General features: G+C 38.8%; 1 protein-coding gene across 1 annotated transcript; it reads right to left on the bottom strand.

Moving 5' to 3' along the window:
• Nucleotides 1–1,542: 1,542 nt before the first annotated feature.
• LOC127455908 (malonyl-CoA decarboxylase, mitochondrial-like) lies at nt 1,543–26,571 on the bottom strand. Its single transcript, XM_051724089.1, has 5 exons — nt 25,972–26,571; nt 14,860–14,972; nt 14,630–14,786; nt 12,186–12,338; nt 1,543–4,353 (listed from the first exon to the last, which is right to left on the bottom strand). Exons 1-5 carry the CDS (start codon nt 26,515–26,517, stop codon nt 3,808–3,810), a joined length of 1,515 nt encoding a protein of 504 aa, XP_051580049.1. The 5' UTR covers nt 26,518–26,571; the 3' UTR covers nt 1,543–3,807.
• Between the last annotated feature and the right edge of the window lie 1,181 nt (nt 26,572–27,752).

Below are 27,752 nucleotides of genomic sequence, written 5' to 3'. Positions count from 1 at the left end.
AAACACATATGCTTACACACAAACTCAGTAAAAGAGACAGTAGTAGTGATTTAAAAAGGACCAATTAATGACTGAGTATTTTGCCTTCATCAATGGCATGGGCAGTGGTAGCTCAGTGGTTAAGGCTCTGGGTTACAGATCAGAAGGTCAGGGATTCAAGCCCCAGCACCGCCAAGATGCCACTGATGGGCCCTTGAGCAAGGCCCTTGACCCTATCTGCTCCAGGGGTGCTGTATCATGGCTGACCCTGCACTCTGACCCCAGCTTAGCTGGGATATGTGAAAAAAAAAAATTTCACTGCAAATGTGTGATAATTAATTAATTATAAAAAGTACTTTATGCAACCAGCTTAAATATTCTGCTCCATCAACATTATTGTTCTAAAAAAATCAAGACTGCTGTCAAACGCAACTCCTCACATGCCCACGAAATGACGTTTCATCACACTTGTTGTAAAAAGCTAAAATTAGAAAAGTAAAAGATCAGTTAGTGAACCCCAAGTAAGTATAGCTGCAGGCCGGAGACCTCCAAATGGGGCGGAATCTCCCAAAGAGGGCAGGGTTACACCAGAAGGGGGCATAGTTACCCCAAAAGTGGGTTGTACCAACTCTAAAAGGGGGCGTCACTTCCATTCATGGTTAAGGTTAGGGTTAGGTAAGGGGCTCCCTATATCTTTAATGGCAGTTTGGAGCTCCCACCCCTTTTTGGAGCAATGCCTGCAGCTATATCCTTCTCTGTGAACCTGATAGTTAGTGCAAAGTTTGCTAATATCAGAAATATCCACAGATAGACATTCTCTTATATTAATTAAAAAAAATAGAATACAACAGGCATACTGTTTTACTCACAGACTAAAATCTGTTTGTTTACAGCAGGGCCGTAAACACCATAGACATTGAGGGGGACACAATATTCATAAAAGTGGTCTACTGATATGGATGTTTTCCATGGTTGATTATTAAATAATTACAAATGGTCCCACTAATCCTGAATATGTGGTTACATCCTTGGTTTACAGCATATAGTTACATTTTAGTTATTTTGTTGAGTCTTTATCCATCGATGCAAAGAACCTGAGCAGACTAACCTGAAAAGCTGTGTAGACTATTAGCGCCTTCACAGGTGTGAAGTTGGACATGTTTTGAGAACTGTAGATAATTGTTTCTTTTAAAGCATATATTGAGTCTTGTCAGAACCTGAAGAGTTTTTTGTACCAAGATTATGTACTTACTGCAGATACAAGGGAGGTCCAAACAGCAGGATGCTCGTGTATTACAGGACTCAGGCGGTGAAACTGTCATGCTACCGTTTTTCTGATCAAATGTAAATATTTTGTGGGAGATGAACGTGTAGTAAGCTCAATCAAGCTTTATAATTGGCAATTTACATGCTTAATCTAAATGCTATAATCTACATTAAATGTTTTTGTTGACTAAACAACGGATCCTGTTGATAGATTGAATTTATAGTTCTTGTGTAGGAAATAATGATGTATTAGCAGCCACACAATAAACTGTACAATACAAAAATAACTACATGCAATACAAATAAACATATTTATTTGGACATAAATTATTAACATTGTACACAAAAACAGTATGTATTATTAAAAGCACTGTACAAATACATTTAATTGATACTGAATTAATGTCCACACTGTTTTCCAAATCAACTTTTCCCCTTAAGGGAAGACATGCACATTCTGCAAAGACACTCAATAGAAAGTGAATTGCAGGCAGGAAAATGCAGGAAAGAGGAAAATCATAATACAATTAATTTAAAACGTGATAAAACATCTCACTACTGTACATGTCTCATCTAATAATTATGGTCTTTCACTGTAGAATTTATCCATTTAGCATCACAGCATGAAAACAGTTGAAGATATCGTCACTACTCACAGAGAGTTCAGGAAAAACACAGTTCCTTTTTATACTCCGTAATAATGCCTTGTCAAAACATGTGAAGCATTCACAAAGGCCAACGCTGAATAGAAATGAACAAACTTTCAAAATTTCTAATGAATTTTCAGCACATGCACACTCACCTGTACACAATAATGCTATTGTTTATGTAATTAATTGCGCTCCATTTCTGGACATCTATTGTAGCTGGACCGTAACGGTGGATAATACAAGTAATCCCTGCTGTTGACTTTTTGCCAATAAAGTGAAAATAGCACAAAAACAAATTATTCCAAGCTTTTTTAAACAGATGTTCCTAAGTCAATCCTTCTGTAGGCAGCCGATGGAAGAAGCAGCATCTGGGACTGGAGCGCTTTGCAAGTGGTTTTCTGATCATAACATTGCTGATTTAGATAAAAATTCAGTTTCTCTTCATTATTAGGATAACGATTAACTGCATACTAATTATTTCACTTTGAAGTTACTTTCTAAATAAATTTTCCTAAAAAAGTTTTGGTTTTCCGCTCAAATAAAAAAAATGGCTATATTTCCTCGTCACTCATTGTCGCACAGCTGTCACAGAAACGCTAACAGACGTATATATAAATTAATATTTTAAATTAATTGTACATATTACTTTAGCACAAGTAATATACTTAAAATTACTTTAAAGTCATTAACTGTAATCTGATTACAAGAATTTAAAATTACATTTATTACACTACTTTTTTGGACTAAAAAGTAATTTGATTACAGTAACTAATTACTTTGTAATCAGATACACCCAACACTGGGTGTAATAAACCAAGTTATATTAATTGCAAAAATGTCACCACAGTCATGTAATTTTCATGAAATCAGGCTGAAACCATTGCAAAAATAATACCATATGATGTAATATATGTAATTAAAAAATAATTTAATTTTAGACCAATTTGCTAATGAATCATTCAGACTAATTTGTAAACCAGTTCGACACTGAAAAGAACCGACTCAATTTGCTCACAAATTAGACCACTTTGGCTTGCAAGTTTTACTCGACACAAGCAATAGCTAACAAATAAAATATTTTACAACAGAGCATAACTAGTCCAGAACTAATTACAATGACTATAAAAATGTAGAGTGACTTTTGAGATTTTACTAATTTACTAAGTTTTCTGTGACTAGGGACCCTGGAAATGTTTACAATAGAAACAAAAAGAAGGAATCCGTTTTGGAAGGTAATTAGAATTTTAATTCCAAAAGTCACCCCAATAAATATTTAAAAAAAAAATCTTTGGCTGGCACATTCTAAAAATGTATGCACACTGCAGACATGTGTGAACAAACAGACAACCATTTCACAGCGAATCAGATCACACTAATGAAGGAATCAAAACATTTATTCCAGCAGTTTCCACTCACTCACTCAGACATGCACTCTTATATACACACGTGGAAAAGGCAAAGACATGACAGGGTCTAACAGATTCTCCTCGCTTCATTACCTCCAGTCTTTCAAAGTGTAACGCAAGTCCACATCAAAACCAGCTAATCAAACTGAGGCATGCTGAAGTGCTGCTGGTACTCTATAGGGGTGAATATCACAAAAAATAAGTCCAGGTTACATTTTACTGCAAAATCTCTGTATGAAATCACAAAAGCGTCAAGCTGAATAATGAAAATAAATCAGATCAACATTGAACTTTGCAAGTACTGTTTTTTAGAAAGACAGAATAGAACTGTATAATTTCTGTATAACAAATGAAGCCGTGACAGTGTATTGATAAAGCCCAAGGCATTTGTATAAGGCTGATTCTGTGCTGATGTATTAGCCCACTTTAACCTGGATTCACTTTGTCATCTCAGTTCATTTCAGAGCTTTCAAAAATGATAGCAGTGGATTTCAAGTCTAGAGTTCTCAGAGTTTGCTGTTCTTTTGAAATTGCGACACCAGGCCTATCACCTGCTCCGAAGCTTTGACAACTTTGTTCTGCAGGTAGGCGGCGCTGTTAGCACTTGTCTCTTGCAGGAAGTACCTGTAATTAACCATAATGCCACAGGAGTTCGCAATCCCTCTCGGGCTGGTGTCCGCTTGCCAGTTCAGTCTCCACATGGTGGCGCCATTCTGAAGGTGGAAGTTGGCTACAGGGTTTAGGGCATAGCCCCGTTGCTTCTCTCCGTACAGGTACCAGGCACAGAACCGCATGAGGATGGGCTCGAGAGTGCGGATCAAACGACTGGAGTGAATCCACTCACTGGTGCTGATGAGCCTTCGGAGGGCGTCCAGAGCTGGGGTCCCGGGGGTGGCTCCCGTCACTTCCTCCACATCCCTCCACTCCTCTTCAGAGAGGAGCTCTGTGGCATGGCCCTCCTTCTTGTGCTGGGCCAGAGCTCCCTGAAGCCATATGGAGAAGCCGGGGATAGGAGACAGACTGGAGAACTGGGCCATATGGGGAAACTCACTCTGCACAGAAAGGTAAACATAGACAGTTAACCCTCTAATATAAATATCGATATAGATATAGATATATATATATATATATATATATATATTAGGGATGATCCGATAGATCGTTAACGGATCGGTATCGGCCAATATTCACTTCCTATGAACAATCGGTGATCAATGGCCGATCACATAAAACACAAAAGACACAAGGCCCCTTCAAAGACTTTAGTATCACTATCATATCTTTACGGGTGTGAGGGGGAACATTGGCCAAATGTTGTGACAAAAAACATTAGCAGTTCAGGACAATTTAATGTGACAAATATGGGTGAATATGAAAAGCTTGTGTGAATGCCGTTTCACACAGCAAAGGGAAAGTGTGCGATAATTTCAACGCTTGCAACGTCCAGTGAAATGTTTGTGGGATACCACAGCTTAAATACGGGACAACAGGAGTTTCATACTGGACATCTTAAAGGAATATTCTGAGTTCATTACAAGTTAAGCTCAATTAACAGCATTTGTGGCATAATGTTGATTACCACAAGAAATGATTTAGACTCATCCCTCCTTTTCTTTAAAAAAAAGCAAAAATGTATGTTTCAGTGAGCACTTACAGTACAATGAAATTGAATCAAGCCAATTTTTGGAGGGGTTAAAGGCAGAATTTTGAAGCTTATAATTTTTAAAAGCACTTAAATTAATTCTTCAGTTAAAACTCATGTGTTATTTGAGCTGTAAACTTGTTTAAATCATAATTTTTTATAGTTATTTTTGGGTTGGTTGACAGTACATCGTCATGTTAACAAAGTTGTAAAATTGGCCATAATTTTACAAAGAAAAGGTTACTAAGTGATGCTATCACACTAAAATCATGTTAACATGTATATTGTTTATGTCTTGTGGCTATACTTTTGAAATAGTGAGTATTTTAATGTTTACGGATTGGCCCCATTCATATCCATTATAAGTGTCTCACTGTAACTCAGATTTGTGCAGCCTAGTTGGCTGTGCTCATGACATGTGGTGCTGATGCATCGCGGGTGACCCGAGTTCGAGTCCCGGCTTGTGAGGTCCTTTCCCGATCCCATTTCCACTCTTCTCCCCTGTCATTTCCTGCCTCCTCTCTACTAACTCTGTCATCAAAAGGCCAAAAGAAAAAAAAAAGAGGAGGAGTAAGTCAAAATAAATTTTGTGATACTCGACATAATGACAGAAATGCTATCGATTCGGTTTAACTTGTATTGAACCCAGAATATTCCTTTAATTCCGGCCAAAATACAGTATGTCCTGGCTAATATGGAAAGTTGGCAATCCTACAGGGAACGTTATTATATAAAAAAAAAAATTAAACAAATTGGAATATACAATATTTAGATAATATAATGCCTTGGTAAATAATATATAAATAATGAATACTAATAAATGAAATAGTCACTTTTTCATTTATTAGTATTCATTATTTATATATTATTTACCAAGGCATTATATTATCTAAATATTGTATATTCCAATTTGTTTAATTTTTTTTTATTTTTTTTTAAAACAAAACTGTCACAATAAGTATAATTACACCTATGGGTTATCAGTTTGATACCAAGCCCCATTCCCTTTAGGCCTATATATCCTAATATAGATACTATTTTGTGTACGCCTACTTGTTTTTAAGGCCTATTAAAAAAACTTTCATTTTTTTTTAAATTAATATGTTTGTTTATTAGATTATCAATTGGTATCACTGTAAAAATCCTGATCGGAGAATCGCTAACATATCATAACTTTAGATAGGGTTCCCATACCATTTGTTGATGATTACTGATAGGAATTTTTATACATAATTTTATAGAGATTTCTTGAGCAGATTTTCATTTGTATGCCAGGCACCAATCCTAGGGATAAATAGATTTAAACAATTTCACTATAGTGAATAAATGTCTCCAGGTTAAGACAAAAAACATCCTGAGATTTGAATCCATCCCAATAGAAGATTTAGCTTTCTGAGCATAACAAGAAAAAAATAAAATTTATTACAGCAATTTCCATGACTTTTAAGATTTGAATCATTGTTCAAACGTCAAAACTCAAATGAATAGTCAAGTGAACTAGAGACTATTTAGCAGAGACGGGCCACTTCTATTAAAAGGAATGGGAGAAATTTAAACAGTCAATGGATGTAGAAAGAAAGTCCCACCTTACAGGTAAAAGAGCCAATCTCCTTTAGATAAAGACATCGCCTGTCAATCAATTTGAGAATGAGCATTCGCAATAGCTATACAAGCCGGGAAAAATGTTTTTTAGCGTTATCTGAGGTAAGGAAAACAATTTATGATTCCAGTGTTGTCAGATTTTACTGCTGATTTGAAATATGTTCTTTGATCCTAATCTTTAGAAACCGTTTGAGATTATGGTCTTTCCCCATTCAAGTAGATAGGAGCTGCACTGTCATGACTGGAAATAGCCTCCCAAGAACGTTCCAAAGATCGCCGACAGTGGATTAATTTGCTAGAAAATCTTTGCCTTTACTCACATGTAACAACTTATCCTCTCAATGGTTTTTCATTTGTGTCCAATTCATCAGCACTATAATTTAGTCAACAAAAATAGAATATTAGTCTAAAAATGCAAATATTTCTTGAAAGTAACAGGACACAGATGGAAATGCTGCAGCTGAAGTGGTAAGTCTGAGCTGTGGCTTTGTATGTAAATATCTTTATCATGTGTGCACACACACACACACACACACACGTTGGTGCGGCTATCCTTATGAGGACTCTCCATAAACATAATGATTTTTATACTGTACGAACTATAGATTCTATCCCCTAACCCTAACCCTACCCTTAAACCTAACTCTCACAAAAAACTTTCTGCATTTTTACAATAAAAAAAAACAAACATTGTTTAGTATGTTTTTTAAGTGATTTCAATTATGGGGACACTAGAAATGTCCTCATAAACCACATTTATAGCATATAACCCTTGTAATTACACACACACACACTTTCTCTCTTTCCTTCTTTTCTTTCCTCTTTATTTCCTGTCCCACACACTACATTTGTACCAATTTAAAACCCATGTTCAACAACTCCAGTGTGCCCCTCTCTCTCCCCCAACAAAGACATGACACGCTCATTTTCTCCCTCTTCTCTTCACATTCAACAAGGAGGAGGCACTGAACAAACCAAATGTGTCAGGCTGGCCCCAGTGGACAAGAGATTTCAAGTCTTCTACATTTAAAGTCCATCACACTTCCCTCTCTCTCTCATTCATTCTCTTTGCCATGCATCACTCTTTCAGACAGGCAGGAGTGAAGGAAGAAAAGCATGTCCAAGGGTCACTTTTCATTCATCAAGTCAATTTACTGTAAAACATCGGTCAGCAGGTTTAAAGCTACGGAGAGTGAGAGAATGAAAAGTAAAAATGAGAACAGAATGAATGGAAGAAAGAAAGTGAGTGCAAAGGAGTCCCAAGAGAATTGTGCTGAAAGACAACCAAACCCTCCTCCCCTTCTTCTAAATCACAAAGTGACCTTTCTCCAACTCTTTTTTTCTCTCCTCTATATTCCATCCATCACACAGATTGTCCCCCTGTGGCATTGCGAGTCACCTTCACTCTTCTGTCTGCACTAGGATGATCACCAGCTCTCACAGGTATTAAAGTTTAAATTAAATTTATTACACAAACATATCCAAGTTTTCTGTTTCTTTTCTCTAAGCAGGTCAAGATAGATCAATCACAGTCGTTTGTGAAGACTGGAGAATTAAAAAACACTATTTATAATGACTGCAGTTGCAGATTTCCATTTGAATCTCAGATATGAATCCTTGGAATAAGTAGATTTCAACAAAAGATTCTAGTGTAAATGTTTCTAGTGTAGTGAGTCAAGTGTCCACATTTTGTACTTTCTTGTGTACAACTGTCTCCAATGAGAGAAATACATCCTGAGATTTGAATATGGCCCATTGAAATTGGCCCATTGAAATTTCTTCAGATTTACTACAAGATACTCCAAACTTTTCAAAAAAATGTACTATTGTAAACATAGTTACTACAGTTATTGTTATTTTTGTATTTATTTTTTATAGATGTTTAATAAGGTAAGCATTACTATTACTTTTGCTGATATTTGATTTAAACCCTGAAGTATACCTTTTTTTTTTTTTGGTACAGACATTAATTGTGTGGCTTGTTGAGTTGAGGTGTGCTATTTCTTTTCTATGCGATCAGACTTACAGTTTTCAACTGAGGGACAAGAAAACAGGCAAGAAATCCCACAGACTTACACTGAAAGCGTGAGCCAAGCCATATCTAGGGATCAGAATATAAAACTTGGATTTGGGCTCTTTTGACTTGGGCCAGCAAACAACCTTCTAGCAACCACCCAGAACATCCTAGCAACCACATAAGAACGGCAACCACCCACTCTAGCATCATGGCAGTGAGTTTCGCAAAAGCAAGCATAACTGTAAAAATATAGTTAGGTAATATGGTATTTTATATTAAATATGGTATTTTGGGGGAAACTATGGTTCCCATTTATAAGGACCATACAAATATTTGTGGTTAGAGAGGGATGCAGGTTTGAATTCAATTTAAAAAAAATAAATGAGAGCCAGAGAACCACATTTATAAACCCAAAGCTACCTAATACCTTGCACAAACACAAATCCAGAGTATCAACTTGCACAATTTGCATGAATAATATCCATCAGCTATCCATTCCCACCTCATACCCACTTCCACTCAATGAAGCCTTCAATCTCTCATCTGGGTAAATCAGCGTTCGGAGAGCCCTCAACCGAGAGCTCTTTACCAGGTTTAACCTCCATTATACAAACAGCCACCCAGCGCTTTGTTTCACCAACATTTCAGCTGAAGCAAAACTCATCTAAATCTATAAACCTGAGTGCCTCTTGTCCCCCCCTCCCCCCCACCCATTCAATTCTGCCTTCATCCAGTGAAGAGGTGAGAGCTCTGTGACATGCCATGTGTCCCTACCTCTCTATGTTATTGTGGGTGACAGCTGAAATTGTATTAGTTTTCCCACTTTTATCCCCCTTCCTTTCTCCTTTCGAGACATAAATATGCGCTGGTGTACATTGCCTCAGCCACTCCTCCGCCCTCTGGCAGACGGCAGCAGGTCCTCTGACCCCTGGCAGACTGAATGGCTCCTCCCCTTCCTGGCGAATGGCAGCGGTTCCTCTGAATCCCGGCGGCCGGCAGTGACTCCTCTGTCCCCTGGCGGATGGCCACGGCTCCTCCTCTGGCGGATGGCAGTGGTGAAGACTCCATGACAGCACATCCCTCCTCCTTCCCGGGTTTCGGCACCAATGTAACGGGTAAGTGTGGGCAAGGAGGAGGCGGGAACCGGCTGATTAGTTAACTGAACTTTTAATGACATAAATCAACTTAAATCAACTTAAAACATACAGACACACACACACAGCGGCCATGTGTGTCTCTCCCTCTCTCTCAAACTGGCACCTCTGGCTCGTCTTTATCCCCCTCCCGGCTGATTAGGACAATTCAGCGCCGGGTGTGCGTCCTCACGGCCCGGCCACACCCTCCTCGTCACAGTGGCAAAGAAATTAAATGTATTATTTTTTCTATTGTAGAATGTACACCAGGTACTTTGTAACTTTAAACTCAGTATGCCATTTACATTTAGCATTGGAGAAGTCTCCTGGTGATGGACTGGGACACTAACATGATGTCCATTGGATGAATTCTATAAAAATAGGATAAGTGGTAAAAATGTCAAATAGCATGAAACAAAACAAGTGGGTGTAACGAATGAGGCTGGTATCCCTTCAGCCAACCACCAGAGGGAGCCCTCTCCCGAATACTGACACTATACCGTTTCTTCTATGGTGACTTCCTGTTTGTACTATATAAATAGCCATGCTTCTCCATTGTAACTTTGTGAAGTATTGCCAGTTTCACTGCCTTACCAAGCGTTATTCTCATTGTCTGTTTCATTGCCTACTTGTTATGACCAATGTGCCTGCTTTACTGGATTACCGATTTTGGATTACTGTTTTGCTCTGTTTGCCTTGTTGGACTGATTACCTGTGTAACGACTACTTTGCCTGCTTCAACGATTACGTCTCTGCCTTGTGTCTTGGATTTGTTTACTGATTGTAATAAACTTCTTGCATATGGATTCTACCTTTGCCTCCATGTCAAGTCCCTTACAGTGGGCCAAAGATTGTCTTAATTTGTCAAGAAACAGTGGGTCTAAATAGTAAATTTCCTATTTTAACTCTTTTGTCTGTAATTTAAATTAAATGGCTTTTAAAGTTGGACTGATGCAGGATAGAACGATTGCACTGGTTTGTGATTACTGGTAAACAATTTAAGAAAATTATTTTATAGGGACTGCATTTGCAAATTTCCATTTCTCAGTCACAAATCCTTGGAATTAAAAGGCTACATTTCAACAAAACTACTTCCTAGAGTACACGTTTCTAGTAAGATACCATGAGATTTGTATGTGGCCAATGGAAGAACACCCCATTGTGCCTCAATGGAAGCAGTTATTAGCTGACAATATTTGCCAGCCAAGGATTGCTCCTTCCTTAAACACTGAACCCATTTACTCTTGGGGCCAAATGTTGCATCACAGAAATAATATTTTTGTTTAAAATATATCAAACCTCATTTGTTAACCAATAAGATTTGAAGTCATTGATGTTTTTGATTTGGGCTCTGTATACATAAATTATCAATGATTTTGACATGATGATTTTTACATGTGAATGACATGAGGGTGAGTAAATAATGAAAGAATTTTCATTTTGGGGTGAACTATCCCTTTAATTGTAGGGCCATATTATTTCCACGTTGCAGAAAACATGGACAGAATCGCGGAATCCAGTCATAAAAACAGAATTAACGGTAAATCACGGAATGTCATGGAATTTGGCATATTTGGGATGAAATTAATGTACAAATGCACAACTAATAAAATTTAAATCGCGATATGTTCTAGTGTGATGATTAAACCACAAAAGACTGAGAATTAATTAAACAAATAGCCTTTATGGTCTGGATGAGCTTTGTGCATCAAAAGTAAGTGAATATGAGAAGCCACTGCTTATACACCAACTGCATCATTAACATCACGTGTGCCCTGTGTGTGTATTAATGACAAAGAGCAGAGCACTTTATTTACTGAGAAGTGCATAGCACATGCAGACTATATATTAATATAATTACATCATAACCTTTTGCGGTTTAATAAGCACATTAGCCCATATAGCAAACAGCTTTTCCAGAGGTGAGAAGCTGTCAAAAACATAAGGTTTTCCGCCAAAATAAAAGCTCCATTTAACTAGATGCATGAAATTGAAAAAAATATATTACTTCTGTATAGTAAAATTGGATATTCAATGTAGTAGTAGTAGTAGTAGTAGTAGTAGTAATATTAATGATAATAATAATATATAAATAATAACTATATTAAATATAACTTATTATATTTAAGCAATATCTGATGCAAGAGTTTCATCACTGCTTTCAATAATACTGTGATGCTCTGCTGTGCAGCACTGTATTTGACATAAAAATTATAATAACAAAAATTATAATTATAAAAAATACAAATAAAAAATAACAATTTTGTTTTTGGATTGTGCCATGAGGATCTGTATAGATGCTCTTCAAAAACAATGCAATTGTATGTTGAAAAATAATTCTATTAATTAATTTGATTAGACAGTTTTTTTTAATGATAAAATGTAATTAAACATTTATAACCCGAAATTCAGAGAAAATAAAACAGAAAACATAATTTTGGAAAAAATAAAACTATAATTGTTCAATTTCATCATTTTGGATGTGCCCACCTGCAGCTCACGGACAACCCTCTTGATGAGGTAATTGCCAAGCTCCACCCCCTGTAGTCCTGCCTGAGTGGACGAGATGGAATAGAAGATGGCTGCATTGATCTTGTTCACATCCTCATTGGCGTCCAAAGTGGCAAACTCTCTCACAATGCTCTGAGAAAATAAGAGACACACAGTAAATGAACAGATTCACCCTGTATTTACTAAAGGCAGTGGCGCAGTCGCCGAATAGGACTCCTTAATGAACAATTCTTAACATGCATGTTACAGTGTGCTGCCTTGGAGGATATTCCCTGTCTCACTTCACCATGGTGTTCTAAGAGCCTTTTGGGGATTCCACCTGCCTCCTATCATTAATACAGTCTCCTCCTCACACGCATGCCTATTCTTTACTCCTGGCAACTGTTGTGACATTGCACAAGGACACTTTCTTCCATTCATGGACCCAATAATACATTCACTTTGTACAACCCCAATTCCGAAAAGTTGGGACTATGAAAATGGCTAATAAAAACAAAACAGATTGATTTGTAAATTATATTCACCCTTTGCTATATTGAAAGTACCACAACTACACATTATATGATATTTTATCTTGTGAATTTTATTTTATTTTTTTTTTTAAATGTACAGTAATTTCAAATCAGATGATTGTAACACGCTCCAAAAAAAGTTGGGACAGTCGAGTGTTTACCACTGTGAAACATAACCAATAACACTTATTAAGCATTTGGGCACTGAAGACACAAGTTTTTTAAGTTTAGAATTTTCCCCCATTCATCCATTATGTAGGTCTTTAGCTGCACAATTGTACGGGGTCTACGTTGCCGGATGGTGTGCTTAATAATGCGCCACACATTCTCAATTGAAGACAGGTCAGGACTGCAGGCAGGCCAATCTAGCACCCACACTCTCCGTTTACACTGCCATGCACTTGTAATCCGGGCAGTATGTAGTTTTAAGTTGTACTGCTGGAAAATGCAGGAATGTCCCTGGAAAAGACGGTGCTGGATGGCAGTATATGTTGCTCCAAAATTTGTACAAATCTGTCTGCATTCATGGTGTTCACACAGATGTGCAAGTTACCTATGCCATGGGCACTGACACACCCTTGGCCCATACAGACGCTGGCTTTTGGACCTGATGCTAATAACAGCTTGGATGGTCCTTTTCCTCTTTGGCCCGGATAACACGACGGCTGTGTTTTTCATAAACGTTTTGAAATGAGGACTCCTCGGACCAAAAAGCACAGTTCCACTGTTCTACTTTCCATCTAAGATGAGACTGAGCCCAGAGAAGTCGGCAGTGCTTCTGGACAGTGTTGATGTAGGGCTTCTGCTTTGCATAGTAAAGTCTTAACTTGCATCTGTGGATGCAGCGGGGGGTGGTGTTAACTAACAGAGGTTTACTAAAGTTATCCCAAGCCCATGTTCATGATATCCATTACAGATGAATGACGTTTTTTAAGACAGTGAAGTCTGAGGGATCAGAGATCACGCGCATTCAGAAGTGGTTTTCATCTTGCCCTTTACGTACCGAGATTTGACCAGATTCCTTGAATCTTTTAATATTGTGCACTGTAGAGGGTGAAATGCCCAAAATTCTTCCAATTTGTCTTTGGGGAACATTGTTCTCAAAGTGCTGGATTATTTGCTGAAGCATCTGTTGGCAAATTGACAAGTCTCGAACGATCCTTGCTCTTGAAGGCCTAGGCTGTTTTTGGAGGCTCCTTATACAGTATACAGTATTATGACACAACTGCCTCACCTGTTTAACATCTCCTGTTTCACATCACCTTGTTATTTCAACTCATCAAATTGTTATTAGTTATAAATTGCCCGTCTCAACTTTTTTGGAGTTTTTTGCAATCATCTGATTTGAAACTACTGTACATTTTCAAAAAAACAATAAAATTCACAAGGTAAAACATCATATTATGTGTAGTTGGGGTGCTTTCAATATAGCAAAGAGTGAATATAATTTAAAAATCACTCCTTTTTGTTTTTATTAGCATTTTTCATACTGTCCCAACTTTTTTTGGAACTGGGGTTGTATGTAACACTACTGGACTCTTTGATCTGTCTCACTCTCTCCTGATCTCATCTGATTGCACAATGTGTGTGTATAGTGCTGTGATTCTGTGCAATTTATGCATGATGTTGATGCTTTTTGCACCTGAATTTCACCTCAGGTATCAACAGTCTGTCTGTCTGCCCATCTGCCTAACATCTCCTTTTGTGTTCCACAGAAGATAGAAAGTCATTCAGATTCATTTTTGGGTGAACTATCCATTTAAGAAGGTTATTCACTTCATGTCATGCCTAAAAACACCCCTTTCTCGTGCTAAAATCAACATAACTGTAATTATTGCTTTAATCCCATCCTTTGTGGTCACTATCTTTCCTTAAAAGAATAATACAAATTTAGCTTAAATCAGCATTTACGTGGATATTGTTTGCTATGTCCTCAGTGAGTGCAACATGCAGCACCACTAGTGGTTCTCCAGGCATGGAGGCGTGGATGAAAGCGTAGCATCTCCTGTACGGCCCGACTCTGCGTTTGATGTCCGTCCAGTTCCGAACAGGGTGCACCGCCTCATACCTGAGGGGATCAGATAGTGAAAAACTGCTCTACTGGGATGATGAAGTATGTATCCGTGTGAGAGAGCTCTTACTGGCTGATCTTCTGAAGGATCTCACATGGTGACTGCCACGTGATCCTCTCCAGCCGGAGCAATCCAACTGAGAACCATTCTGATAGAAGGCTCTTCAAAGTGCTGTTCAGATCCTGACACATATACACCAACAAACAAAGAAGCATGGGATAATGAAATATGAATATGAATGTGCTAAACATATTCCATTAAAATTAAAACATTAAATATTTATAAGTCATTTTCTCATTACAAACTCGAACCTGACACAAAGTTATACATGAAAAACTGACCCAAACCCGGCCCATCAGTTTGTAGCAGACCTCTGTATACTATGTACTTCATTGTATTCAGGTGCACTCTTAAGTTTACAATACAAATATTCCTCCCTAGCCAACAAGACCATTTATGGAAACTTAGCAGCAAAAGTGGGTAATAGCCACAGTATTGAGAGCATTGCAAATAGGTTAGCCAATAATAAAAATTGTATTTACAAACAACCTGTTTAATGCTAATTGTCAGACTGAGGCTGGAAAATGAAAATTACTTTTTTTGATGTAAGAAACTTTCACAACATTATAATCGGACTTCAGGGTAAAAATAAAATGTTATAAAAGTGCACAACATGGCACCTTTATTATAATTGATGTGCAATACACAGTTTCTAGAAACATTCTCAGTACAGCTGTGCTCGTAATGGTGCCTAATTACAAAGTGTGCAACTTCCATCGAGAGAATTAATACAGGCGCTTTCACAGACCCTGTGAACCAACTTTACCAACTCACAGCTTCTGCCATTTCTTCTATAGAGCATACAACACATTTAGAGAAGTCTTGCATCCCTCTGTAGATCTTACCATCTGTTTATTTGCACTGGTGGTGCTCTAATTAGAGCGACTGGATCAGCGTTAGCATACATACGAGGATGGTGAAAGATTTATGTGGTAAACATAGCTCCATTTCATCAAAGCGCTGTTTCTCGCCATATGAGATATGGTACTGAAATCTCCCTGGAGGGTCAGATTTCTTTCATAATGGTGATGAGCAATACAACATGCATACAAATAGGGGTATATAGTTGCTGGTGTACTCACACAAAGCTGCTTTTTAAAAATTCTACCTGTGCCCACGCTAGCCTATCCTAGAGATGCATGTGCTTAAAATAACTGTTTGCCTGTCAATCAAACCTCCACAACAGCCGTCTGTGCATGCTTTTCATCTATAGGTGATGCACGTAAAGTCTGACCTTATTGTATTGCATCAGCTGTGCCTGCAAGCAAAATATCTTGTATTAGCATTTCGCAGCACGCTTTCTCCTATAAAGCCCACTCTCTTAGATCAGTGTATATACATGTTTGAACACTGGCTGCTAACTGATGCATTTGTATCAAGAAAATAACCAAGTGGTATCAAGAAAAAGGTGTCGGTAGTCTCAACCTCAGACGCCTCAGAATGTATACTGAACACAAAACTGGAAAGCATTTTCTCGATCTGGCAAGCTCTGATCCCAGGTAGCACACGTACATCTCCGATATGTCTGTTTTAGATCTTTTCATCTAGAAAGCTTCAAAATCTAATTAAAATCTGCTAAAGGTCTTAAAATGATCAGATCTGCAAACATTCTAAATCATAAATGTCTCAAAGACATTTGATTAATGTCTTATTGACATCTGAGACATGCCTATTGACACAGGATTGCAGATGAGTAAACAATGTAAAAAATATGTCTTCCAGTTGTAAACACACATCTAATAGACGCCAGGGTGATGTACATGTGCTATCAGGGATCTGATTAACTGACTTCTGGGTGTAAGGGCACACAGGTTTTTTTATTTATGAATCCGGCAATCCGCCTGGAAAAAAAAGTTGGCAAACAAAGATACTCGGTGGATACAATGAGCGTATTTGAGGATGAAATAATCTCTGGATTAGCCACTGGCCAAGTTTTCAAAATTAGTATATAAAATTGGTCAAGGATATTCAGGGTTTTGTTTGAGGCACGTAGTAGCAAGTTAACTAGATATCCATGACTAGTCCAGACCAGAATTGTATATTCTCCAATGTTTTCCAAGTTATGTCAGTAAAATAGTCTGTACTTCTTACATTTGGATTAGGGATGTGCACGAGTAATCGACTAATCGAGTACTCATTCTGCACCAGCTACTCGAGTATTAAAAACACTACTCGAATAGTGCAAATTTATTTTCTTTTGCACATTCGCCTGCTTTGAGAAGCGCTGTACTTTCCCTCTGGATCTCTCACCAAATCTCGCAGTTACAATTGAGTCCACTGGGGGTGCTGTGGATGTGTGTTGTCGAGGTGTTGGATGAGGGAAGAGGACACAATGGCAACTTTGTGTGCTTTCAAGCAAAGCCAAGTGTGGCAATTAATATTCGGATTCTTATTGAATTCTACTCTATTGGTATTCGGTTCTTGTTGGAGTCATGCATACCAATGGACAAGGATCTGTTTTTATGGTGGAAAGGAAATATGAAGCAGTATGAGAAACTCTGAAACTTATCAGACCGATATGCGTGATAAATATCTGAACACAGCCAGAGCTAATTTGATTAAAAAGCCAACTTTAATAACATGTGAAATGATAAAAATGTGATAGCCTTTTTTATGTAGACTGTTTATATATGTGCATTACCCTAATGCCATCAGTATTGGCTTTTTTCATTATTAATGCATATTGTTAATTAAATTTTTTTTCCCCAAAAGAAAAGCATAGTTTGTTGAAGTTAGCCTATTTAGAAGACATTCTTGGTAAGATTTGTGAATAAAAAAATAAATAAAAATCACATATGTGTCATATTTGAAATTTTTTACTTCAGAAAAAGCTGCAATACAGACTTGCCATTTAGTTAAGGGTCTGGCTATAAAAGACTAAAGTTTTACAGCTCAATTGCGGCAACATCAACTAAACAAAGTTGGAATTGTAGTGTAACCTGTGAACAGGATTGCTGTGCAAGAAAAGCATGCCATCGGGGAGGTAGAGATGTAGTCTACAGCATTTTGCCTTTCTGTTGATCTCAGCTTTACCCAGAGTGCAATCCACAGCCCATGGCCGCCCCAGCAGTCACAGTTCCACTTAACTTTAAACTCATCAAGTCCTCTCTGGACTGGGAAATTATTTCTAAGCATTTATTCGATGTTTTACCTTAAAATTCAGGGCAGCCGAAAGCATTTATAATTCTTTGCTCAACAGAGTTTTATATTCGCTTACACGGTTGAATTTACTCAGAGGCCAAGCACACATACGTGGAAACCAACTTTGATATATATGTGGCATTGCACCCCAAGCCATAACTTTCAAAAGCGCCGCACTGTGAGGAGAAGATATCTAACTCACAACGTGCATCAAGGAAAATACAGAGATCACAAATTATTAATCCAACATGAAATGTCCAGAAAAACCTTTGCCATGCTGAAAATTAAAAGGGTAGAACATTTGCTCTGTGGCAAGAGAGTGCAAAACTTCATTGCACAAAAGTTGCGAAAATGTCAAGGACGTGTCAGTGACTTTGCCTCAATGGAACTTGAAATTGGACTTTAGGCATTCTAAGATTTTACAGAGGAGAATGAAAAGATAAGAAGGCAGAAAGGCAAGTGAAAATGGAATAAATGTGACATTAAAGTAGTTCACACCTGAAAATATTTCTGTCCTTAAAGCAAAAGCCTGTATTTACCCTATGATCATTTGAGAAAAGTACTGTTGAGATCTTAAATGTAGCAAAGTAAAATGGGCCGAAAGGACAAAATTGAAATTGCTTTATAGCTCAAGGCTTCATAATATTTGCCTTTAAACTCTCCTGAATGCCTTGCCCCATAGACTTTCATTGTAATGAAAACAAAATTTTGAGTCAGCACAGTGTCAACATTTTTGTTAATAAAGCTTAAAGCTACACTATGTAACATTTGGCCCTCTAGCGGTTAAAAAATAAAACTGCATGCGTCTTAAGGAAGAACATTGTTTTGGTTGTGCTTCGGCTCTGCTCCTCTATGTGGATGAATGTGGTGCGAGGCACCAGTGTACACATGGATACAGGACATCTTATCAGAGCGAATGGACAAATAAATAACGAAAGAAAGGAAAAGACGGATATCCAAAAACATGTCATCTGAGCAGGTAAGTGCCATATCTTATGCTGTTGTTTTAACTTATTGGAAACATTGATGTTTTGAAATAAATTACGTTACAAAAGTTAGGCAATGTTTGTTAACATTAGACATAATGATTGCTAGTCTGATAAGGTCAAACGTTGTGAAGTTTTTATAACTGCAGGATATTCTGTCAAAATAGACCATGGTGGTAACTAATTTATAGAATGTCATTGTTACAGACCAGTAGTCAACATAATTTCAAGACTCATATGTCCTTGGCATGTCTAGTCCTAAAGGATTTATTTATATAAATTATTGCCATGATAAAGAAAAATACACACATGTGCTAACAAGTAAAATGTTTTGCACCGATTACAGTATAATTATTGCATTTCAGATGTGTGTGTGTGTGTGTGTGTGTGTGTGTGTGTGTGTGATTTCACAACTATACATAAACCATATCATTAAATACCTTACCTGTTGAATAAGAAAAAAAGTTATCTCTGGGTCGCTTTTAAATCTTTTCAGATCTTGGAGTTGTCGCCACCTCTGAAAAGCCAAGCCGATGTTGATTTGGGTTTTATTAGGGACTCTGCTCTGTTCTGGGTTTCTTTGTTTTTACAATCGGTGATTCCCCAGAGGTCTGCCATTTTGAATGATCCATGGTCAGTTTTTCTCATTCGTTGTGACAACAAACTTTCAGCTTCTGCTACTCCCACACCATACACTGTCACAGTTAGTCACCTTTCTGTTCATAAGGTCTCTTATTTTGATATGGTTATTGTCTTCTGTTGTTAGTTTGCCCCATACAACATTTCCCATGTTGCACTGCCCTAATCACAGCCATCTGTTCCCCATCTTCCTCACCTGTTCCCTGTTCCCTCATCAATCATCAGTTTGTATATATAACCTCTAGTTTCTCTCACTCATGGTCAGTTCTTATGTTTCCTAGTATATTCCTGTGATTGGGGTTGATGTGTTTTTTGGTTCTTTGCATTACTCCATGTTGTTTTGTATCACCTTCATCACCTTCATTAAAAAGCCTGCGTGTAGATCCATCGTCTCTCATCACATCTCTACAATATCATCACAGAAGAACTGACCGCAAATGGATCTAGTAGCTGTCAAGATTCTCCTCCTCACACAAGGGGACCGTCCATTGTAAGACCATGCCCGTGAGTTCCTTAAACTGGCTAATTTAGTACATTATGATGACCGTACTCTGATGTCATTCTTCAGAGCCGGTCTAAATAGTGCACTAAAGTCACGGATGCCTCCAGTGGATCCTCACTGGACATTGTGTGAATACGTAGATGCAGCTCTTGAACTTTGTGGCTCACCTTTTACTGTGGGGAAAGAGGATGAGGACAATGATTCACCCCCCACAGAGAAAGCCCCAAGGCCTTCCACGGCCCCTTGCTCCAAGCCTCCCACGGCCAACGAGCCAACGCCCACACCTGCCACGGCCAACGAGCCAGAGTTGCAAGCCTTGTCCGTCCCAGAGCCAGCTCTCGCTGAGCTATTAAACCTGGAGTTGGTTCCCACCTTTGTGCCCACCCCGAGTACTCTTCCTCCTCGGAAGGTTCCGTCCAGCCCCTCTGCTCCACTGGTTCTGTCCAGCATCATGGACTCCCTGGTTCCGTCCAGTACCCTAGCCCTTCCTCCTCCACTGGTTCCGTCCAGCACGATGGCCCTTCCTCCTCCACTGGTTCCGTCCAGCACAATGGCCCTTCCTCCTCCGTTGGTTCCGTCCAGCACGATGGCCCTTCCTCCTCCGCTGGTTCAGTCCAGCACGATGGCCCTTCCTCCTCCGCTGGTTCTGTCCAGCACGATGGCCCTTCCTTCTCTGCTGGTTCCGTCCAGCACGATGGCCCTTCCTCCTCCGCTGGTTCCGTCCAGCACGATTGCCCTTCCTCATTCACTGGTTCCGTCCAGCATGATGGTCCTTTCTCCTCCGCTGGTTCCGCCCAGGCATTAGCTCCTACTCCTAATCAGCTGGTTCCCCCCAAGTCACCGGCTCAATGTTGCCCCCTGTGACATCACAAACAAAGGGAACTTTCGACCCTCCAACTCTGCCTTGGCCCTCCGATCCCTTGACATCACCTCGGCTCCACCGTGGTCCTCCAGCCTATCGCCTTCACTGGGGTTCCTCGTCCCTCCAGCTCCACCTTGGTCTGTCGGTCACCTGGCTCCGCCTTGGCTCTCCGAACCTCCGGCTATGCCTTGGCTCTCCGATCCTTCGGCTCCACCGGGGACCTCCATCCCTACTGCTCCGCCTCAGTCTTCCGATCCCCCAGCTCCGCCTCAGTCCTCCGAGCCTCCAGCACTGACCTGGTCCTCCTAGCCTCTGGCTCCTCCCTGTTCCCTCATCAATCATCAGTTTGTATATATACCCTCTAGTTTATCTCACTCATGGTCAGTTCTTATGTTTCCTAGTATATTCCTGTGATTGTGGTTGATGTGTTTTTTTGGTTCTTTGCATTACTCCACATTGTTTTGTATCACCTTCATCACCTTCATTAAAAAGCCTGCGTGTAGATCCATTGTCTCTCATCTCATCTCAACAAGATCGTTACATACACACGCTACACTAACCGCAGCTTATTTTCTCTGTGTATGGATATGACATTATCCATGATTCGTATGACATGGATATGATTCGTATGAGAATTACGAATGTATGCAATTTCCCATGAAATCCATCCCGACAGCTCTAAAACATAAAATATTTTTATAGGTTTATCAGTAGTGTATTTGGGTAAAGACACGGTTTGGAAGATGGATTTTTGTTGCACTCTCTCATTAATAACATTTTGTTATTTTTTAACAAAAAAAAAAGTTCCATAGTGTAGCTTTAACTTGTTTTGAACCTGATTTTTATTTTTATTTTTTCAGTATAAAGCTCTAATGTAAATAACACAACTAATGGACTGAGGTAATGTAATTTTACCTACCAACAAGGCACCTAACTTTTAATCACTTTAATATTGCAGGGGCTGGCCAGTGCACTCATCCTAAATTGCTCTTTGGAAACCATTGCAAGGAGTTGGCTTACTGTCCAATACAATGCAGACTTTGAAGCACTCTGTAGGGCATCTGTTTATGTACGCTTATCGATTATATATCTAGAGATATCCCTGGCCAGAGAATTTAACTGACGTTTCTTTAGGATCCTGATAATTGTACTCGGGAGAACTCGGATGTGTAATTTCATTTTACTGCACTGCTCAGCGTCTTGCTGTTCTCTGTCTTCACTGATTACTGTCACTTAAATACATTCTGCTCTTCAGAACTCTGGCTGGAGGGAGATGAGCTACATTGGACTAGTTGGCTGTTCAGTGTTTGGTTCTACTTTTCATGTTCCCTGCCTATGTCAAAAGTGTGGTATATTTTTGGCTTAATGTAAGATATTGCTTATACTTAGGTTTAGGAATTGGAACAAACCCCTAACCCTAACTATAATATTACTGCATGCCATATTTTTTATGCAATGAACACTGTGATTGGTTACAATGCTCAACTGCAAAAAGACATGTAAATAGATATTTTGACGCAACAGAAGTAGGCCTAATTGGAATGTTGTAAACACTTTTTGCAATTAGTTAATTCTTTCAGCTGTAATTGTAATTTAAATTATTTATTAGATTAATTGTGTAGCTCTAATATTGTCTGGCCAAATCCAGAATTGTGAAACAAATCCAAATTAAATTTTCTTATGAAAAGACTTTCATATTTGTTTTGTATTTTCTTTAAAATTAATAGTTAAAATTATAATCTAATTTATCAAAATCTGAACATTTTAACTACTACACAAGTCTCTTCTAGGGGAACTAAGGTAAATCCCTTTAGCTCAGAGCCATGCTGAGCAAGCACTCCTTAACTGATGGCCAGTTACATTTTTTGCCACACTAAACTTCCTCACTTCCTCAAGAGTCTGCTGCTATTTCACCCCACTGTCACAAACTCAGAGATATAGAGGACACCTAACCTTTACTGATGGGGCACAGTGGACTGGAGGTGTGCCAGGCAATCATTCTGAAGCATTCCTCAGGGATGTGCTATAATACCATATGATCATGGAGGAAGCAAAGATTAAAATGCCACCACAGGGATCTGTGCTAACAATCACTAACAAGTGAAAGTGTGAAATATACATTGATCACATGACCAAATAATTGCTTAATGCCATATCAGCTTGATGTCTATGCTACTTTTGAGAAACTATTCAGGCTTCATTGATTATTTTCTCACTCTGCTGTGCAACCAAGTCAAATTAAAGCATATTTAAATAGGATTTTATTAGAGGTAATTCTCTTTCATATACTCTCTGTACAGTTCATGAGTGATTTATTGGCTATGTTCAAAACAGCATACTACCATGCTACACTTATTACTCCAGCAGTAAACAGTATGTATGCAGTGTAAACTATGCACATTTTTTTAAGCATGGAATATCCGTACAGCCATCTCTTTATTGAATGGTTATTGGATTATTTCCGAGACCACTAAACGCCACTCACAGAGTGAAAAATGCACGTAATGAGGCCATGTGACAATGTTTGAAATGTCTACCTCTGCATATTACATACTGTTCCACATACATACTATTTTTAAAGGACAGTATAGGCAGTATGCACAGTAAGCAGTATGTAGTACAAGTACTTCATTCCACACAGACCTTCATTCCAGTGTCTTCATGTGTTTAAAGTTAAAATTTGAAAATTACCTAAGTGATATGTATTCACCTCATTTATTTTATTATCATGTTACACCGGTGTTTATTTTTAATCCATCCAACTGTGTTTGATAATTGCTAGATGGCACAATAAATGTCTCAGTTCTCATATCAAAAACAACAAATCAGTCCTGCTGTCATGAAGACCAAACTGCTGCCTGTGGAACTTTTCTATATACACTGTTAAAAAAAAACCCGGAGAAGGCTTTGAAAAGATCGGCAGGGCTTCAAAATTCCTTAGGAGTATTTGTTACAAAATGGAAAAAAACATGGCACAACCCAGACACTAAGATTTGTCATGCCAAAATGAGCATCAGGACAAAAAGAGTTGTCTAAGTGACCTGGTGGCCAGCTACAGAACTTGCAGAACTACAGAGCTCTATGGCTATAAAGGCAGAAACTGCCCTGAATCTCTTAAGCACTTCACAGATTTAGCCTCTCTGAAAGAGTTAGAGGCACTAATGAAGCACAGTTTTGAGAAAGACCAACACTGTGTCACTCCTGGAGTTTGCACCAAAACAAATCAAATAAATGAAAACATGCAGAAATCCCTCCTGTATAGAGTGCCAGCTTCATGTTCCGAGCATGATATTCAGCAAGAGAAACTGGAAAGATTGTTGCCATCATGGGTTAAATAGATATACAGGCAAATCCTCAAGGAGAAACTGTGTCAGCCTGACCAAGATTTGATCTAGGGATGGAAAATTGTTGACCCAAAAACAATGACCCAAAGCGGGCAGTAAAAATTATGAATGGCTTGAAGGCATAAAAACAATGTTTGTATTCTGAAATGGCCTAAGCAGAGTCCAGACTAGAGGCAGACCGATATATCGGCTGCCTCTGTCTGTGCAGATAGTTGTTTTTTTTAACTACTGGTTATCTGCAAAAATCTATGCCGAAAGTTGCTGATATTTGTTTTTATTATTCCTCCTTATTAGGTGCTATTTTGAGTAGATAATCTACTCGAATCTAAATTGAAGCGAGGGCATGCACAGAAAAATATATATGAAACTATATGGAAATGTGTCCTATCAGCACATACATTGTGTCTCCAACTTCATATCTTGTGAATAATAATAAATCTTATTCCCCATTAAACATCATCTGGAGAAATATATACCACAGACTTTGTCAGTTCTAACCAGTCTGGCCATTCTCTGTTGACCTCTCTCATCAACAAGGCATTTCCTTCCACAGAACTGCTGCTCACTGGATGTTTTTTGTTTTTGGCACCATTCTGGGTAAATTCTGAGTAAAGAGACTGTTGTGCGTGAATATCCCAGGAAATCAGCAGTTACAGAAATACTCAAACCAGCCCATCTGAAACCAACAATCATGCCACGGTCAAAATCACTGAGATCACATTTTTTCCCCTTTCTGATGGTTGATGTGAACATTAACTGAAGCTCCTGACCCATATCTGATATTATTTTATGCACTGCACTGCTGCCACACGATTGGCCGATTAGAAAATCGCATGGATGATTGTTGGTGCCAGACGTGCTGGTTTGAGTATTTCTGTAACTGCTGATCTCCTGGGATTTTCACGCACAACAGTCTCTAGAATTTACACCAAATGGTGCCAAAAACAAAAAACATCCAATGAACAGCAGTTCTGCAGATGGAAACACCTTGTTGATGAGAGAGGTCAACAGAGAATGGCCAGACTGGTTCGAACTGACAAAGCCTATCGTAACTCAGATAACCGCTCTGTACAATCGTGGTGAAAAGAATATATTCTCAGCCTGCTATTCTGAGATGCGGGCTGGCGCTGTTTTGGCGGCATGAGGGGGACCTACACAAAATTAGGCAGGTGGTTTTAATGTTGTGGCTGATCGGTGTATATCATTTGTTTGATTGAAGGTTACTTATTTCAATCTAGTAAGACCTGGAGGTGTTAAAGAAACTAAATGTGAGGCACTGCAGGCTTTATCACTTGTGCATATTAAACATATTTCCATGATGCCATGACTTAAATACAAATGACATGACATAACTAAAATGTATTTACATTATGTCTGACACCAAAGCATAACAAACTGTGCTGGGAATGGAACCTGTGATGTTCACCAATGTGGGACAAAGGTCATCTGGCCCCAAACACTACCAGCTCTGTGAAACCAGAGACCAGAATCTAAAGCAGGGGAAAGGACACTGGACACATCACAAGTTCTTATATCACAGCCAAAGCCAATGTTAGGAATGCATTACTGACTGACTGACAGTCTTAGAAAAGCCACAACCATTACATTTGACACCAACAGACCATCGAACAAATTATGCATATTTACCCTCATGTGTGGTCTGTCACTAATTTTGGAGGACGCAAAGTCTATGAGATCTGCCCGAAGGTCCACCAGAAACTTCACCCCGCCATGAACCTTGCTGATGTGCGTCAGCAGCTGTCTGTACCGGGGTGTCAAATAGTACCGTAACCTGTCCTCCACCTGCAGGATGGTGGCCACATCTCGCACCTGAGTGTGCAGAAGTTTCCCAGCTAGATCTGTAACTCTTCTGTGATCCACCCCGAAATCGCGCGACAGTTTTTCCAGAAACTCTAGCCTCTGCTCTTTTTCGAGACTCTTGTAAAAGTGCATAAACTCCAGACTGTTAGATTCAGGTGGTGGTGGAGATTTGTCTCTCATCTCATAGGTGGGTAATGGGACCACTGTCTTTTTGAGGATCTCTTCCATGCTACTGTACCCTGCGATAGAGGTGCATGGAGAAATGTGTCTAAATTCCCATACCCTGAGCCCCTGAACCGTTTTGCAGAAAGCCCAGAGTCGATAAGACTTTAGTAAAGCTCGCAGGGGTGTAGATAAGTAGAATGGTGCCATTACGCACAGTAAGCACGGGACAGACTTGCACCAAAATAAACCTTGTATACAATATTGCAATATGCATCCACTTCCGGGGTCTCTTAAAGGAATAGCGCACCGGTTATTTTAACTTCTGTTATGGTTCCCACCTTCAAAGTTGTATTTGTCAAATGCACAACAACACAGGATACAGTAGTACTTGTTGATAAGGAAAATTGTGATCTTCCAAGCTCATAAATGTCAAATAGGTTAAAAAGAGGTTATATAAAATTAATAAAATAGTATAAAAGTGTAGTTGACGAATAACCTTTACATCAAGAATTTAGGTTAAATTTATATGAGTGCTCTGACTAGTCACCATTTCTGAAATGTTTCATCATTTTTAATGAGCTTTTTTTAAATTCATTTAAATAGTCCTGCAGTGTGACATTTTTATTTTTTTATTTTTTTTAGTATAATAAAGTTTTAAATTATATAAATGTTCCATGAAGTCTCTCAATGGATATGAGGTAATAAAAGCTGCATGTATGATAATTACACAAAAATTGGGGAATGTTTTTAAAGGATCTTAGATGAAGTATTGTCACACTGTAGAACACTGCTGTTTCTACTTGAAATGTTATGTAACTATCCATTATAAAGCCCAATGTATACTTTGGTCAGACGTGAATGCTAGGTGTCTGTGTACAGGACCCGTGCCGTAAATTACGTTATCAGCAGCGTGCTCTAGCACTGAATGGGTGCGGCCCGAATTTCCTAAAGGCCAAAGTATACTTTGGTTGTCCGTGCAAATGTAATAATCCGTTTCTCAATACCCAAAAAGATTTTTATTTTATTTAAAAAAATTAATATAAACATTTTCTGCATTCCTGATCGGACCGCGCCCAGTCGACCGCGTTGCCTTTCAAAGTATACTCTTTTGACCTCGTGCAAATACAAATGCGTTTGACGCATCTGCACTACGACTGTTTTGTGATACTCCTTTAGTACAGTCAACGGCAGGCACATGCGCAGATGATGCACTCATACAAGGACTGTCCGTGTGTCAAGGAAATCTTGGCCACGTGTGGACTGTGCTGATAATGAAATTTGCGGCACGTATACTGTGTGCGGCCTGATCAACAATGCGGACAACTGAAGTATACTCAAGGCCCGTGTAACGGGAACCAGCTGATAGATAGCTGTGCAATGTGTATAAACCTCATTCTCCTGACCTCAAGAGGTGCACTAGCCTCCTTGTTAGCGCACCTGCC

This window comes from Myxocyprinus asiaticus, chromosome 18 (genome assembly GCF_019703515.2).
Source record: "Myxocyprinus asiaticus isolate MX2 ecotype Aquarium Trade chromosome 18, UBuf_Myxa_2, whole genome shotgun sequence".
In the NCBI taxonomy this organism is placed as follows: domain Eukaryota; kingdom Metazoa; phylum Chordata; class Actinopteri; order Cypriniformes; family Catostomidae; genus Myxocyprinus; species Myxocyprinus asiaticus.
Note: the sequence above shows the minus strand (reverse complement) of the source record. Positions and strands in the feature narration are given on the sequence as shown.

Excerpts from the sequence above, each read along its gene's own strand:
- LOC127455908 (XM_051724089.1), bottom strand. The coding sequence starts at position 26,517 with ATGGCACCATTCTACTTATCTACACCCCTGCGAGCTTTACTAAAGTCT. Across the intron at positions 12,339-14,629 it reads ACATAGCAAACAATATCCAC|AGCATTGTGAGAGAGTTTGC; the intron begins GTAAATGCTGAT and ends TTATTTTCTCAG. Across the intron at positions 4,354-12,185 it reads GGGTTGTCCGTGAGCTGCAG|AGTGAGTTTCCCCATATGGC; the intron begins GTGGGCACATCC and ends CTTTCTGTGCAG.